General features: G+C 42.1%; 1 protein-coding gene across 1 annotated transcript; it reads left to right on the top strand.

The window, feature by feature from the left end:
- Positions 1-498: 498 nt before the first annotated feature.
- Positions 499-13,179, top strand: MARCHF11 (membrane associated ring-CH-type finger 11). Its single transcript, XM_081206600.1, has 4 exons — positions 499-1,076; positions 5,403-5,558; positions 11,144-11,336; positions 12,735-13,179. The coding sequence occupies exons 1-4, from the start codon at positions 837-839 to the stop codon at positions 13,055-13,057; spliced, it is 912 nt and encodes a 303-aa protein (XP_081062726.1). The 5' UTR covers positions 499-836; the 3' UTR covers positions 13,058-13,179.
- The last annotated feature ends 3,718 nt before the right edge of the window (positions 13,180-16,897 follow it).

Raw genomic sequence — 16,897 nt, 5'->3', positions numbered from 1 at the left:
GAAATGTATAAAGCTGAAAAGTGTGTGTGTGTGCTATACAATTCTATACTACGCAGAAATGTTTAAATGTTTATTTGTACTTAAATCTTCCCGCCACATCCTCTCCTGCCACATCAGGGTGGTGCGGCATGGATTTCTTATGGACAGTGCCAATCCTGAATGTATTGGCTTCCTGACCATTACGCTCATTTGCCTTCAGTAGCCCTAAAGCTCTGATGGATTGAAACGCCTCTGGTCTATTTTGGGGGGGATCCTGCAACCACGTGACCCCCACAAGAAGAGGACCTTTGGCCCCTTTGTGAGGTGAGGGGACAGGTAGCCAGGCAACTATGTCGACGGGGAGGGAGGGCGGGTGGCTGAGGGACGTGGCCAGTCACTATTTTGGGGGGTGGGTGGGTGGGTGGGGGGCGGCAGAGCGCGTGTGCCCGGCTTCATTATGCGGCGGTTCCGCGAGTGACGAGGCGCGCGTCTTCCTTTGGCGCGCTTTTCCCCCCCCCATCCCCACGCCCCTCCCCCCCACCCCACCTGGGCTCGCGCCCGCCAACGGTCTCCCAACGGTTTCTCTCGCCGCCGCGTTCTGAGGCGTCAGATGCGGACGGGAGTCGCGCGCCGGCACTAAAACCTACGCGGGAGGGAGGGGGTGCGCGCGCGAGGAGGAGGAGGAGGAGGCGGCGGCGGCTCGGCACGCGGCCACCGCTCCCCTCGCCAGCCAGCCGGGAGGCTCGTGCCCGTGTCCCAGCCCTTCTCTCCCCTCCGCAGAGGGGGAGGGGGCGAGACTGGGCGTGCGTGGGAGGGGGGACACACACACGCACGCGCGTCTGTGAGGGGGCCCCCCCATGAGCAGCAACGGCGGTGGCGGCGGCAGCCCCGGCGAGCCGCCGGAGGGCCCCGCCCCGCGCTCGGAGGCGACGGCGACGCCTCCTCCTCCGCCGGCTCCTGAGGTAACGGCCGCCGCCGGCGGGGCCGCCCGGGGCGAGAAGCCCGAGACGCGCTCGGTGTGCAGCAACAGCAGCGGGGATGGCGGCGGGGGCGGCGCCGGCCCCATCTGCAAGATCTGCTTCCAGGGCGCCGAGCAGGTGAGCGCTGAGGCGGGACGGAGGGGCGAGGGCGGGGGGAGACTCCCCACACACGCCTTCGTTAAAATGACACGACGAGGGCGCGGGGGGGGGGCAGGGAAGGAGGGAGCCGCGCGCACGTGGCTCTCCAACGCCGGGCAGGCGAAGGCGGCCGTCAGCACCGCGGACAGCGCCAGCCGCCGCAGCCGCAGGGGCATCCCGCGTCTCGCTTCGCCGGGATGGTAACAGTACCGGAGTGGTGGCTGGGGCTGAGGGGGGGGGGGGGGTGACCGCCCAGGTGATCCCATTGACTTAGGAAACGGAGCGGCCATGCCCCTTCTGGGCTCGCTGGGAGCAGATAACAGATATTTATTTATTTACTATTAAATTGTAAGTGTGAGATCCGCAGACTTAAACGCCCCACCCGCTGTGGCAAGGAAGCGGAGTGGTCCTGCCCCTTCTGGGCTTGGTGGGAACAGATACAGATATTTATTTATTTATTATTAAAGTGGGATCCACGGACTTAACTGCCCCACCCGCTGTGGCAAGGAAGCAGAGTGGTCATGCCCCTTCTGGGCTTGGTGGGAGCAGATACAGATATTTATTTATTTATTATTAAAGTGGGATCCACGGACTTAACTGCCCCACCCGCTGTGGCAAGGAAGCAGAGTGGTCCTGCCCCTTCTGGGCTTGGTGGGAGCAGATACAGATATTTATTTATTTATTATTAAAGTGGGATCCACGGACTTAACTGCCCCACCCGCTGTGGCAAGGAAGCGGAGTGGTCATGCTCCTTCTGGGCTTGGTGGGAGCAGATACAGATATTTGTTTATTTACTATGAAATTGTAAGTGTGAGGTCGGTAGAGTTAACCGTGCCACGTGCTGTGACAAGGAAGCAGGAATGGACATGCCTCTTCTAGGCCTGGTGGGAGCAAATACAGTTAAAGTTTATTTATTATTAAATCATATGTTGTAACTTAATTGCCGATTCCTGTGTGAGGCATTATGCAGAGAAGTTATGCAGAGTTATGTACATCTAACCAGTGTTTATAAGCAGTAGAGGCACTGGTCATTTTTAGAGGTAAAAGTGCAGGTGGTAGAGAATGCGGAATACTGATGAATAAGCCAGTGGGGATAAATATGTATTTGAAAACAGAAACTAAAGCTATTGGCAAACACAGTGGTGTATCTATCACCTACAATATTAAGTGGATGGGGCTGGGTTGTTAGAGGGTAACGTGCTTATTACTGCATCTCATAGATACACATCACGCCGTTTTGTAGGTAGTGTGATAACTTTTCCTGTGAAACTGTCAAACTGTAGGAATTTACAGGGCACATGAAGGGAGGCATGATTCTCAAACCTCAACAAGCAGCCAGCACTACATCGTCAAGATTCCTGTACTGTAGAGGGTTGGACTAGATGATCCCCTTCCACCTCTACAATTCTATGATTCTTTGATTTTCCATTAATATTAGCCCTCAATCTCATTTTTTTGCTCGCTGCCAACCTAGACTTCATATATAGGTGAATATGTTTTTCTGGAGCCAAGCAAGAGACTGAGACTTATAAGAAAGGGAAGTTGTTGTTTCTTAAAAATAAATTAAATATCAATTTCCTTCAGTCCATAGAACACTGTATGCAGTTGTATATGTATAGCTCTGCACAAGGATGTATGTATGTCTCCCTGCTCAACTTCACCTATCAACAATGTGACTTGTTTCTCTACATAGTCTGGTATTAACTATCTTTCCATTCTGCTTGGTAATTTGTAGAGAAAGCAATTATCTGAATCAACAGTATGCCCTAAACCAGGATGTCATATAGTTAGAGCATTCCCAGTAGATTATGCCTAATCTATTCTCAAAAACCTTCAAAGGCCATTTATAGGATATATATTTCCTTCCACATCCTGTCTAGTTTTGTCAAAGTGTAACCATACTCTTCTCCTCCGACTGTTAGTAAACTCTTTCCCATTTTTATATGTATTGTGACAAATACTATTTCCTCTTTATCAGTGGCATTGTTATTTTGTCACAATACCCCACCGTTGACACATTGTGTTCAACTTGTTGTTTCCAGGAACCCTAAATTAGGCTTGCCAATCAGAAGGTCGGTGGTTCAAATCCCCGCAGTGGGGTAAGCTCCTGTTGTCCGGTCCCAGCTCCTGCCAACCTAGCAGTTCGAAAGCACACCAAAGTGCAAGTAAATAAATAGGTACCACTCCTGCAGGAAGGTAAACGGCGTTTCCATGTGCTGCTCTGGTTTCGCCAGAAGCAGCTTAGTCATGCTGGCCACATGACCTGGAAAAACTGTCTGTGGACAAACGTCGGCTCCCTCGGCCAGTAAAGCGAGATGAGCACTGCAACCCCAGAGTCATTTGCGACTGGGGTCCCTTACCTTTACCTTTTACCACCAGCCCCAGCCAGCATGGCCCAATGATCAAGTATTGTGGGAACTGGAATCCAAAACATCTGGAGGGCACCAGGTTGGGGAAGGCTGTCCTAAATCATTCATAGAAATCTCAAATTGCTAGCCAAATATCCCCCAGTCATACAGTAGTTTACATTGGTCCCTACTTGTTCCATTTTTTACCTTTCCATATCTTTAATTTATTGACATAGCGCTGTATTTTGTAACTACTCTTTGAAAGGATTTCCAGACTATTAGTTCTGTATAATCCACAGTTTAATGCCTGCTGTCCCCTCTTTCTCCAAGTCATTAATAAAGAGTCAAAGCTGTCAACTTAAACAGAAAGAGCTCCGTATTCCCCCACTTGGTTCCCTTGCCTATTCTACCAAATTAGTGGTAATTCTTAAATCTGTCATTACAGCGTTAGAGCTGTCTCATCAGGCGACAATTTCCTGTGTTTGATACCTTACGGCTCACTTTGTGGTTCACTGTGCTGTTTAAATTAATGGGCCCAAAGTTTCTATGCAGTGAAAACTGATTGAAGATTGCAACAGAATTTCTTCCAAGGTTTCTGCAGTGAACGTCAAGAGACTTCCTTTCTCCAGACTACAGTAAAGAGTTACTTCAACAGGATGTGATCTGTTGTGGGTGATTGTTTATCTGAATTTGTGTATTAAAGAGGCATGAACAATGTGACACATGTTTCTTTGTAAGCGGATGACAAAACAACATAGTCTAATGTGATGCTCTGGAATTCTGCATTGCAGCGGTACAGAATATGTGACTATGTAAATTAGATAAGTCTAAATAAAAAAATTCCTTCCAGTAGCACCTTAAAGACCAACTAAGTTAGTTCTTGGTATGAGCTTTCGTGTGCATGCACACTTCTTCAGATACACAGAATGTGTATCTGAAGAAGTGTGCATGCACACGAAAGCTCATACCAAGAACTAACTTAGTTGGTCTTTAAGGTGCTACTGGAAGGAATTTTTTTATTTTGACTATGGCAGACCAACACGGCTACCTATCTACTACTAGATAAGTCTAGTAATGGTTTCTTTGCATATTCTACACTTTTTGTATAGTGGCGTAATTAGTTTTACTCTTTGGAATTTTGAATTTTAAGTTTTTGTGAAGCAGTGGGAAAGAAGCTTTAGGATTCTTGGAAAGGCATTAGGGAAAGGTTTAATTTTATACAAGAAGGGAGGCATGGACCTCCGGGAGCCAAGGAAAGAGGCTGATGAATCACTAAATGACAAAGACTTACTCAGTGAATGTTGAAATCTGTACTCAGATGTTACCTACATATGCCTAAGTGATCTAGGCATATAAAAAAATCTCAAAATTTGCATTATTTTAAGATGGACATTTAGATTTGATACTCTTGTTAAGCTGCAGGAGATATTATTAGATGCCACATTCACCATTAATGCTCACTGGTAAGCCAATTTCAGAGCTCATCATATATATTACAGATGTGGCCTGTGCACTCTCATGACAAAAAATGCATATGCCACCAGAATAAATACAACCTTACTTTATTGCTCTAAAATGATTGTATGCACTATATAAAACACCTTAAAATATGAAGGTCCCTTGGATGTCATGCATTTTTTATTAGTACATAGAGTGCAAAAATTTCAGAAATTGCAAATGAACATTTTTGCAAATATAATACAAATAGTATTGCTCTTTGCTCAAAGAGTTAATTTGTCTATATGTTTTTCCTTTCTTTTTTGTGACCCTGGGATGGGAGAATATTGAATAATATTTCCAAAATAAACTGGTGGTCGGGGCCAAGGGAGGTTATTCCAGCTAATATATTTTTTTAAAAAAATGCCAGCAAACTGATTTTAAGAGACACTGTTCAAGGGTTTGGAAGCTTAATATTATATTTATTATGACATTTAACCCTATTTGTTATTTTTCCTAGGGTGAATTGTTAAATCCCTGTCGATGTGATGGGTCAGTTCGGTATACACATCAACTTTGCCTATTGAAATGGATTAGTGAAAGAGGGTCCTGGACTTGTGAACTCTGCTGTTACAGATACCATGTTATAGCAATTAAAATGAAAAAGCCTTGTCAGGTAACATTTCAAAATTCCAATAATCATACAGACTGTATGAATACAGTAACAATTTTTTATACTTTGGTTTATTCATCATTTTATTAACTGATCTCCATTCACTGAGTCTGCATGTCCTTATCATAAGACACAGTAAATATTTCCCATTCAGTTCATCAGTGAGGAAAAATATGGTAACATCAAGCTTAGGCATTAAAGAAGTTCTTAACTTCATCATACCTTAAGAGCTGTTTAGGTTCTGCTTAAATTCGCTTGACAACATAGGATTGCTCCAGAAATTAAATTCTGCCTGGCAGTGCTTTGATAAGTGCCAAATCTCTAAATCAGTAACGTGCAAGTTGAAATGATATAGTGAAGATTATCCTGAGAAAATAAGGGCCGATTTTGCCAGATTTATGCTCCTTTACATTGTCCAAGGTACAAGGGTTGATATCAGTGTGCAGTATTTTTGTAGACATGGTGTTAAATGCGCCTTTGCGCATTTCTCTCATGCTGTGATTTTGATGAAAATTCCTCCACTGAAGCTGCCATTTGCACTGGGATTTTGCAAACCCAGTGTATTAATCCACTATATTGTTGGAGCCCTTACGCCTCTTCAAAGCCCAGCACAGCTCAAGGGCTGGGAGGGGTGTGCACAACAAATTTTGGTCATCCAGGGTGCCTCTGGTGGGGGGCACACAGGGGAAGGGGGGGAAGCACTGTTGTACAAGCAGAAGTCCTTGCACAGGGCTTCCATTGATGGAGTTCCCACCCAATGTAGATAACAAATTTTGCAATTAGAATAGAGTTGAACTAGGCAAACTATCCCCAACCCCATCCCCACTAATTCCCCTGGTGTACCACCCTTTATTCCACTATGCAGCACAAAACCTCCAGATAAAAACCTGGCAAACCAAAGGCTTCTATCGCCTAATAGACTTTTTTAAAATAACAAACCTTTGCCAACACAAGAAATACAAGACAAACTAGAAGACACCCAAACGCCCTGGTTAGCACAACACCAATTACATGCCCTTTTAAACAATCCAGCAGTAAAATCAGCAGCAACTAGGCCCCTGACAACCTTCTAAAACCTCCTCCTAACAACAAAGGGACATGGTAAAGGAATGGTATCTGCAATATACAAAATACTACTCCAAAATCCCACAAACCCCCTAGACGCAATCAAAAAACAGTGGGAGGATGACATAGACTATGAGATTAATCCCACTCAATGGATCAGAATGTGGTCTAAACCCCGCTTTAAATCCATATCAATGAGAAGAAAAGAACTCACTCGGAAACTCACCTACAGGTGATACCTAACACCAAGAAAACTAGCGCTAATACGCCCAGGAACCTCACCAAAATGCTTGAGAGGGTGCACCTCCATAGGCACATACCTCCACATGTGGTGGGAGTGCCCCCAAATCCAACTATTTTGGACAACAGCCATACGAGAAATATGTAAAATAACTAAGCAAGTATTAGAAATCACCCCAGAATTGGCCCTACTAAACATCTTCCAAGACAATAATGGCCATTTACACCACAAAGAACCCACCTACTTTCAGCAACCTGAAACACCATAACCAGACACTGGAGAGACCTGTCAGGTGTAAGCATGGACCAATGGTACCAAATAGTATGGGAAACAGCCTTATTAGAAAAACTAACCAATAAACTGAAACTGACACGGGGACAAATGGAAGAAAATGCCTTCACCCTGGTATGGCTCCCCTTTATCACATACACAGCCCAACAAGACAACGACAAGAATCCACCAACAGCATACAAATCAGTATGGCTAACCTGATCCAAAACACCCACCCACCCCACTCACACATGAAAACAAAGAGCACCACAGCCAGTCACAAACAAACAACCACGCCCTAGGCCAACCCAACCTCTCTCACCACCAAAGGAACACAAGTGAATAGCAGAGAACCTGCACAAGCGACGCTGACACAAAACCCCAGATATATTAAGTATAATAGAAACATTATACTAGTATAATAGAAACATTATACCACCCACACCCACCCATCTTTCCCCTCCCCGCCTTTCCCCCTCTTCTTCCTAATGTCTCAACAAATGAAACTGATCTGTAAAAAAAGGTTACTTGGAGAAGAGAGAGAGAGACAGACAGAGACATTACACTTACTTTTGTAAACCAAGAAAATCTTTAATAAAAATACATTTAAAAAAAGAATAGAGTTGGACTAGAATTTTAAAAATGCATTTTTAGCCCTATTTCTAAAATTCCCAGCTTTCTTAAATTTGGAAGTTCTGATTAACCCTAATGGTTAAATCTGACAGAAAACCTGCCACTTCCTTTATTTAGTTAAATCTCTAAGACAAGGGATGGAGAAGCTTAGGCTGTGGGTTGAATTAAGCCTTTCAGGCCTATCTATCTGGCACTCAGGACAATCTCCACAGCCCCACTCCCTAGTCACACCCGCCCTCTCCCAGGCCATACCACCCTCAGCTTTGCTTTGCACCCTCTTGGACTTTTTTTTGCTGGGCTGATAATCTTGCTTGTTTGCCTGGATGGAGGATTCAGAAGGGTGTGAGAATGTGTGTAGAAACTAGTCTACAGAAGCTGCATTCATATTAATGGCTCTGCCTGTTACCATGTCCACTTTTGTTTCTGGCTCCAACTGCCAATGGCATATGGCTCCCAGAAGGCTGTCCAGAAGAGAATGTTTCCTACCTCTCTTCAGTGATGAATGTAGTTTCACTCACCTGGGTAGAATAGGGCACAATAATTCACTCTTCCCAATAGGCTTTGTAATATTTTATCATTTAGTATTGAAACAGTTTTTGTCTTCACTCTGTTGCTCCCAAATACATAAAGAGCTTGGCAGCTACAATGTGTAAAATGTGGAAGACATTGATTCCTGTTCATTCTACCTCTCTGCTGTAGGATGTTATCAAAGCACTTATTTTTTCAGCACCACTATCAAAACATACATATTTCCCCATACAGATTAAATTACAAACTTTTAGCACACACTTTCCCCACTACTCCCCACCCTTGTGAATTGATCTAAAGCCTTCTTTAGGGATTCTGGAAATCTGGGACTATAACCCATTGGCTGGATGGGGAAGGGGATGAGGAGATGAATGTGCTAGTTCTGCCTCATTGCCCTTCATGAGTTGAAGGGCATCTGTCTGAAGCAGGGTCCTATATCCCACAAAGAGCATACATGAGTAGGAACAGGGACCCTTCGATTTATAGAAAACAATATGATTGGGGGCAGAGATAGCATGTTGGCTCTCATGGCACCCCTCACATGTTGTATTACTAGATTTCCAGACCACCTAAGAGGATCAGACTGTATTATGTCTCATTCAATTTGGGAGGGGGGATGCTCTCACCCAACAGCATTCCCCTGACAAGTCATGCTTCTCTTTGTCTTGACACATAGAAATATTTAATGTCAGTAGTAATTCTCTTATTTGGCAAACAATCTCTAGGCACAATTCCGTTAAGATCACATGATCACATGAACATTCTAGTCACATTGTCTCCCAGAGACAATGAAAGGATCTATTGTGAGTTGCTGACACCTCACTATGCCAAGGTCACAGGGCTTATTTCATCTGCTGTCATCCCTCTTTCTTCTACTTCTCGCCACTCCTACCCTGGTTTGCTAGCCCACATGGTTATGCATCCTGGTCCAAAGTGCTAATAACTTGGGGGGGGGGAATTATCTGTTTTGGTGTATATTCTGTTAGACAAACAGGGTTGATCCCTGCTTATTGGCTGCCAACAATTCCTCTTTCCATTATCTCAGTTGCTTACATAGGGCATAATCCGTGACCACATTGGGAGGGAGGATCCACAGGGGCAACAGATCCAGCCTCCAAGGAATACATTGCCTGCTGCTGCTGTTGCCACAGTGGCAGTGATAGCTGTGTTGGATCTGCATCCTCCTCAGCAGCTGCCCCCCCCCCCGTGCCAGCTCTACAGCTGCCCCTTGGTGAATAGGAGGTGCTGCTGGTCTCCTCTTGCCCCTGCTCCCAATGTAGATCTTTATTCTCCCCTTGTTCCTGATGCACATCTTCACTCACCCCTTCTTCCCTGGTGGGGAGGGGAACATTTTGTGGTTTGCCTCAGGTGCCAAAATGTCTGCGGCTGGCCCTGGTATAATCTCTAACTGAAGTAGAGAGCAATGGTGACTGTTGCCTGCTGGGAAAAAGGGGAGGTAGAGCTTGTGGTAGAGCTTGTGGTAATTGAAACCAATTTTATTTCCAGGGAAATTTTTCTGTAACCAGAAAAACTGAAAATGACAAAAAATAGTGTGCAAGTGTTCCCATTTTCCAATATTAATCATCAGGCTAGATGTTGAAGAGCTTGGGAGAACCTAAAAGATTGCACACTATTTTGTGATTTTGTTTTTATTTTATTGTAATAAAGGCATTGTCATAATATGGTTTCAGGATTTCTCTTATGGGCTAACACTGCTGCCATTATTTTCTACATTTAAGGTCTCCCACAACTGCATGGTTATATACTGATACCAGTACACTAGTAAGAATAGAACAATTCTTTTATGTATTATTCTAGCACATACTTTTTATACATTAAAAAAACCAATCTTTTAAAATTTCATTGAAGTAACATATGAAATGTTCATATGGTTATGAACTTGAGATGTAACCATTGTAGTGATGAATGTGGTTCTGTCTGTCTTTGATAAATGTGAGGAAATAGCTATAACCAAAATACCTGTAATTTGATAGCTTCTCTCACTGTGTTTTTTTCCAGAGGTTTTACTAAATAGCCGAAGCTGACAAGCTTAAAAAATTATTTTGGCTGAGCATTGTTCTTTTCCTTCATCAAAAATAATGTTGGGTTCTACATTTTTAAAAGGAGCCTTTTGGAAGGATAAAATTATTTTCCACATGAGCATATGTTGGTTTTTCTTTCTCTCGCTCTTGCACAAACAACATTGTTTTATGTAGCAGGATTTCCCTGGAGACATTTTTCAAGTATAGTCATGTCCATCTATTGACTCAGCTTAAGTCAAATACCGGGTACTTTTAAAGTTTTTCTGATTTCCATGGTAGAGATAATTTTCAATCATATACCTACTTTCCTAGAATTAAGTCTCATTGAAAACAGTGGAAGTTTTTTAATCATTCTTCTTCAGTGTATAGAATTGCACTGTTAAGTACATATAAAGTTTATGCAGGAAATTAGGAATATATTTTCTCATAACTGTTAGGTGATTTCTGATGTCAACATTTTTATGTGGTTTTTATTGTATAATTCTTGTAAATGGCACTGATATTTTTATGAATAGTGATATATAAATATTTTTATAGATATTAATTATAGTGTTCACATGGTTCTATATTTGCACCAAGTATTTAACTGTCATTTCTAAGCAGCGTGTCATTTCTGTGTGACACTCCAAGCTGTTATTTAAACTTCTTCAAGTTTAAGCAGATTTAATGAGAGGGATGGAGGAGCCTATTGCACAGGTATAATGCAGCTTACATGTAAAAAGGCTCTATGCACATTTTCATGGGTTGTCATAACAGACCTTCAATGTTTTTTAAACATTTTATACCTTGTTATGTCTTCTTCCTTCTAGTGGCAAAGCATTACTGTAACTCTGGTTGAGAAAGTGCAGATGATTGCTGTAATATTGGGATCACTGTTCTTAGTAGCAAGTGTAACTTGGCTTCTGTGGTCAGTCTTCAGTCCTTATGCAGTATGGCAAAGAAAAGATGTCCTTTTTCAAATCTGCTATGGAATGTATGGTTTTATGGATCTGGTGTGCGTAGGTAAGGTCAAAAAATGAAATCATTCATTTTGTTAAAGGTGATAAGAAATAATTTGGAATATGCTTTTTTCCCTTACGTATATAAATGTATGTCTGTTTCTTCAGGAAATAGAAATCATACATCAGCAAAGTTCTCAAGTGTAAAGTTTTTAATCAACAATAAATAAAGCAAAGATTTTAAAATTGCCCAACAGCAGTTATTTGTACACAAAGCCTGGCATATCAAAGGGATTGGGACATGACACAAGAGCATATAGGTCCAGTATTTATTACATCATCTCCACTGATTTTCAGTTTGTTTTCAAGCCCAATTCAAAGTACTGTTTTTATTCTGAATATTATAACCTTGAAGTCTCCTGCTGTTTGAACCCACCTGCTTACCCAAATAATCATTTAAGGCTCTGTTTTGTATCCCTACCCCCACTGTCTGAGGTGCGGCAGGTGGTCACTAGAGTGTTTTCAGTGGTGGTATCCAGGCTGATACTGTCCCATAAGAAACTCATTTAGTTCTCTCTTTGTTTTGTTTTTGATGCACAGTGAAAACATTGGGTTTTTTACAAGGTGTTTGGCCTCAATGAAACTTGAACATGTCTTTGATTTTGTTGTTTGCTGATGTCCCTGTTGCATTTTTAAAATTTGCTTCTTATTTTGTGTGTGTGTGTGTGTGTGTGTGTGCACGTGCGTGTAATCGTTTTAATTTGTTCCACTTTGTATTGTAGCTACCCATCTTGGGGGAACTTGATGAACAGAAAGGTGGGATGCAAATAACAAATTAATAATAATGTTAGAAGTGGTTAAAAGGGCTTAATTATGGCTCAGTTGTAGCTACAGGTTTTATATTAGCACCTGCAGGGTTAGCATACTTCGCTGTTGCAGTGTCTGAGTCTCACACTGCATTAATTTATTGTATACGTACACACACAATACATGCATGTAGGCACATTGCTGGACTACATATACCAGATGGTCTAATCCAACAAGATAATTCTTAAGACAAAAAGTCACAGTTGTTTATATTTAGCTTTCTTTCTTTAAAGGCTGGCCTTTAATAAATTATATAATTGATCAGATTTATAATGTAATTGATTAGGTTTATAATGTAAGTGCTGTGTCGCCAACTTATACTGATTCAGCAAACAAATGAAACATTTATGGTAGTATAAGTTTAAAAACCATCATTTTCTCTTGCTCAGAACCAAAAAAAAATAAAATGCCTGGATGCGTATCAGTTTATTACAACATATATAAATGGGTCCTGACCACCTGTAATTCAGCTACTTGGGTTTACCTGTGCTTTGGCTCAGGGTACTAATTCAATTCTAATGCCACTTATTTAACAAATAAATGTGCTATGTGTGAAGAACTGAGGGTGTGAATAATTTGTTTCTTTTACTTTCAGGACTCATTGTGCATGAAGGGGCCTCAGTTTGCAGAGTATTTAAGCGTTGGCGGGCTGTCAATCTGCACTGGGATGTATTAAATTATGATAAAGCTACAGACATAGAAGAGAGCAACCGAGGAGAATCCACAACATCTAGGACTTTGTGGTTACCACTAAATGCATTTAGAAACAGAAGTTTAGTTCATCCAACACAGTTAACCTCACCAAGATTTCAGTGTGGCTATGTTTTGTTACATCTCTTCAGTCGAATGCGACCTCAGGAGGATTCATCAGATGACAACAGCTCTGGAGAGGTGGTTATGAGAGTGACTTCAGTGTAAAAGTTATGGTCACTTTGCTACATGCACAAGAACAATGTGCCCTGACCTCTCTTGCAGTATTCTCGAATGTAGTTACAATGAATGGTGAAACCATAGCACATAAAAATATATAAACTTTTTTTTTAATTTATGCTTTTATATGATCAGTTGAATTGCAAATACATTTTCCTGAAAAGGGTCTCTTTCTTTTTATACCATGATTTATCACTTTTTATCTATTTGTACTCGGCATTTATAAAAATATAATTTAACAATAGCTTTAATAATGTGGAGACAAATATTTTAAACTACAGCTATTTTTGATAGTTTTAAGTGTATTTTCAAAGTTCTAAGCCATCTATAATTTTCAGGACATGTAAACAAGATTAATTGGATGGCTTGCGTTTAGTATACCAATCAAATTCATCCAATGTGTTACTTCCAGTTGGGTAAAGGTATGTCTTTGATTTTTGTCTGGGGGAAATGTATAGTGCAGGGAGAGTAAAGGGAAGTGGGGGCTTGTATTCTGGATTTATCAAAAATGAAATAAAGTTTAAAGTTCATGGAAGATCTGTGCTCAAAACTGATGGGTAAAAGACAAACAGTTTTGTAAGAATGAGAATGCTGCAAATCTCTGAATTAATTCGGAAGCCTTATTTCATGTCATCTAGGTAATAAGAATACTGTTATCAATATTTAATAATACATGTACTATGGACTATTTTTGCCAAATTAATGAAAGAAAATCAGCATTCGCTTATACACTCCATTGCAGGGTAGATTTCCAGAATTGTGTTCCGGACTTCTGATTTAGCTGGAGTGATTTGTTTCTCAGTTTCACGAGAATTAAATTCAGTTAAATTGAAAGAAGTATTTCCTCATTGTATTTGACTTCTCTTCTTCTTTGTATCTTTTTTATGTTACCTAATTCAATACATTTAAAATTTAAGATTTAGAGTCAAACTTCTCTTTCCACTAGAAAATAAGTTCCCAGAAAGACTTGCCATCACTGCAGGGGGAAAAAATACTATTTTTCCTTTGATCACAAAGAGCACCAATACAAAGCTCTTGCATCAACGGAGCTTCTATGGTACCTAGACAACTTTATCTTGTGAGACTGGAAGAAGAAAAGAGCTGGAAAAAAATGATTTGTGCAAACCAGGCCTCTCATCATTTTTTGCTCACCACAATGAGGATATAGGAACCAAAAAAAAGGTTATGTTGTCTTATCCTTTGGAGAGTTAGCAGTGCTTAAGTCCCATTTGAAATCAATAGTTTCAGTATGTATGGTACCCAGGCTTGAATGCATTTTTAAAATGAGCTTTTACAACCTTCTTCACATGGCTTAGACCTAGAAGGCCTATATAGTTGGGCAATTAGGTGGGAAATTTGGTGAACCAGTACATGGTACTGTATTAGTTTTTAAGGACATCAAAAAGCATACTACAGGTCTTGAATATGAGGTTTTTAGCAGTGGCGTAGCGTGGGTTGTCAGCACCCGGGGCAAGGCAAGTAATTTGCGCCCCCTAACCCGTGGATTTGCGCCCCCTAACCCTAACCCCAGATGTTGTGCCCGGTGCGGCCGGCCCCCCCTGCACCCCCCACGCTACGCCACTGGTTTTTAGATCATGAATTAGCAAGTCACGTGGCACTAAGAGCCACTGCCAATGTGATATTCATTAAACATAACTGATGCAAATTATTGAACCTTAAAAATTTTTATTTCGTGTAATGACCAGTTACTATTGCATGGGGCCTACAATCTTTTTTTATCAAAAGGCTGTTTGCTCCAGATAGTTTCATTTGAGTAAGAGAGCTTGCCAATTTGCACCATGGAAGAATTCTGCTTTCCTACCCTGTTTGTTTCTCTCATTGTCCACAACAGCACAGACCAACAGATTAAGCAAAGTAACAAAGAAGAAATATTGGGTTTAATTAGGATAGTCACTCTAGGCAGTTGAGAATTTATGCCAGGTTGTTTTATTTAATGTGCTGGATAGAGTTGGAATTCAGTATAGATTCTTTTTTAAAAAAACAACAACACAACAATCTAGTAAACCTGTTAAAATTATTCAAAATCACAGTCATTCCTTTTTGTTCTTTCCTTCTGAATTTCAAAGCTGATTGAAAATGTGGCTGAATGATACATTGGAGAGCTACTATAAATAATTGTTGCCAGCCTGAAGCCCTCATTTTTCTTCAGATTTCAGCCTCTTTCAGACTGAACTGCCATTAACCTTACTTATTCTTCATTATTCCTATCCTTCTGAAATCCCTGGATGACATGAATTCAGTGACTAGTGTGCTCATTTATCCAGAGCTTGAGGCTTGACAACGCAGTTGCTCAGTTTTTCCTTTTTGAGGTGACTAAGACTGTGCAATCCTATGCAACCTATGCACACTTGTGAAAAGTCCTGTTGACTATAGTGATACTTTTAAGTAAACATACATGCTCTTGAACTGCATTAAGAAGGCAATACTATGGAAAGATCTGGCAGGACGAGCAGCTTAGGATGCAGCAGATCTCTGGTTTAACTCTGACTGAGCCAGGAATCTGGTAAGTCTGTAACCCTGACTTAGCTGGAGAGATGTTGGTATAAGTTGCTCAGCTGGCTGAGGTGAGGGTGGTGTCAGTAAAGGTAAAGGGACCTCTGACCATTAGGTCCAGTCGTGACCGACTCTGGGGTTGCGGCGCTCATCTCACTTTCTTGGCCGAGGGAGCCGGCGTACAGCTTCCGGGTCATGTGGCCAGCATGACTAAGCCGCTTCTGGCAAACCAGAGCCGCGCACGGAAATGCCGTTTACTTTCCCGCTGGAGCGGTACCTATTTATCTACTTGCACTTCATGCTTTCGAACTGCTAGGTTGGCAGGAGCAGGGGCCGAGCAACAGGAGCTCACCCCGTCGCGGGGATTCAAACCGCCGACCTTCTGATCGGCAAGTTCTAGGCTCTGTGGTTTAACCCACAGCGCCACCCGCGTCCCTCCGAGGGTGGTGTAAGTCTCCCCAAAAGTAGGGTTCCTTGGGTGTGGCAGGGGCAGGTCCAAAGAGGAGGGACTTAGACTGCATTTTAAGCAGAATCAGCTTGGTCGCATGACCTGGCAACCTGTTGTAGAACACTATTTTAAAGGCTTGCTTTCCCTCTGCCAGGTTTTGGAGGAGCAGCTGCCCAACCCCACTCCTGAATGGGGTTTGGGTCTGGTGTAACTTTACACCGGATTAATTCACACTGGCTTGTTTTTATGCCAGCTTTGTGCACACAGGATTGCTCCCCCCAGATATTTTATTTTGTTTTGCTTGCACGGAAAAACTGACAGATGACTATGTTTGGCTGGCTAATTTGCCAGTCCAAAGAGTGTGTTTGCTTTGGGATGTCTTTCCTACAAAGCAGGAAATGATTGCTGTGTAACTGATTCCAAAAGCTGATTTACAGTCTTCCCTGCAATTCTAGTTACTTCGCCTTCAAAATCCCAAATTAATTTTCTTTGGCTGAAAAATACTGTAGCATCTTAGTAGTCTGTGTGAAGCGCCTTCATTTGAAATATCCATTCAAAAACAGCACAGAGAACATTCTCAAGGGATGAGGCCCACTTATTAAGCCAGAGCTTTCCAAACTGTGTGTCGTGACACATTAGTGTCAGCTGCAGTGTGTAGGTGTGTCGCGCAAACACTTCCTCCACTCCTCCAGTTTGCTAGTACAGTGGTACCTTGATTCTCAAACTTAATCCATTCTGGAAGTCTGTTCCAAAACCAAGGCGCACTTTCCCATAGAAAGTAACACAAAATGGATTAATCCGTTCCAGACTTTTGAAAACAACCCCTTAAAACAGCAATTTAACATGATTTTTACTATCTAATGAGA

This window comes from Podarcis bocagei, assembly GCF_964188305.1.
Source record: "Podarcis bocagei genome assembly, chromosome: 8".
NCBI lineage: Eukaryota > Metazoa > Chordata > Lepidosauria > Squamata > Lacertidae > Podarcis > Podarcis bocagei.
The sequence above is the reverse complement of the archived record's forward strand: the minus strand, read 5'-3'. Positions and strand labels throughout refer to the sequence as shown.

Excerpts from the sequence above, each read along its gene's own strand:
- MARCHF11 (XM_081206600.1), top strand. The coding sequence starts at position 837 with ATGAGCAGCAACGGCGGTGGCGGCGGCAGCCCCGGCGAGCCGCCGGAG. Across the intron at positions 1,077-5,402 it reads GCTTCCAGGGCGCCGAGCAG|GGTGAATTGTTAAATCCCTG; the intron begins GTGAGCGCTGAG and ends TATTTTTCCTAG. Across the intron at positions 5,559-11,143 it reads AAATGAAAAAGCCTTGTCAG|TGGCAAAGCATTACTGTAAC; the intron begins GTAACATTTCAA and ends TCTTCCTTCTAG.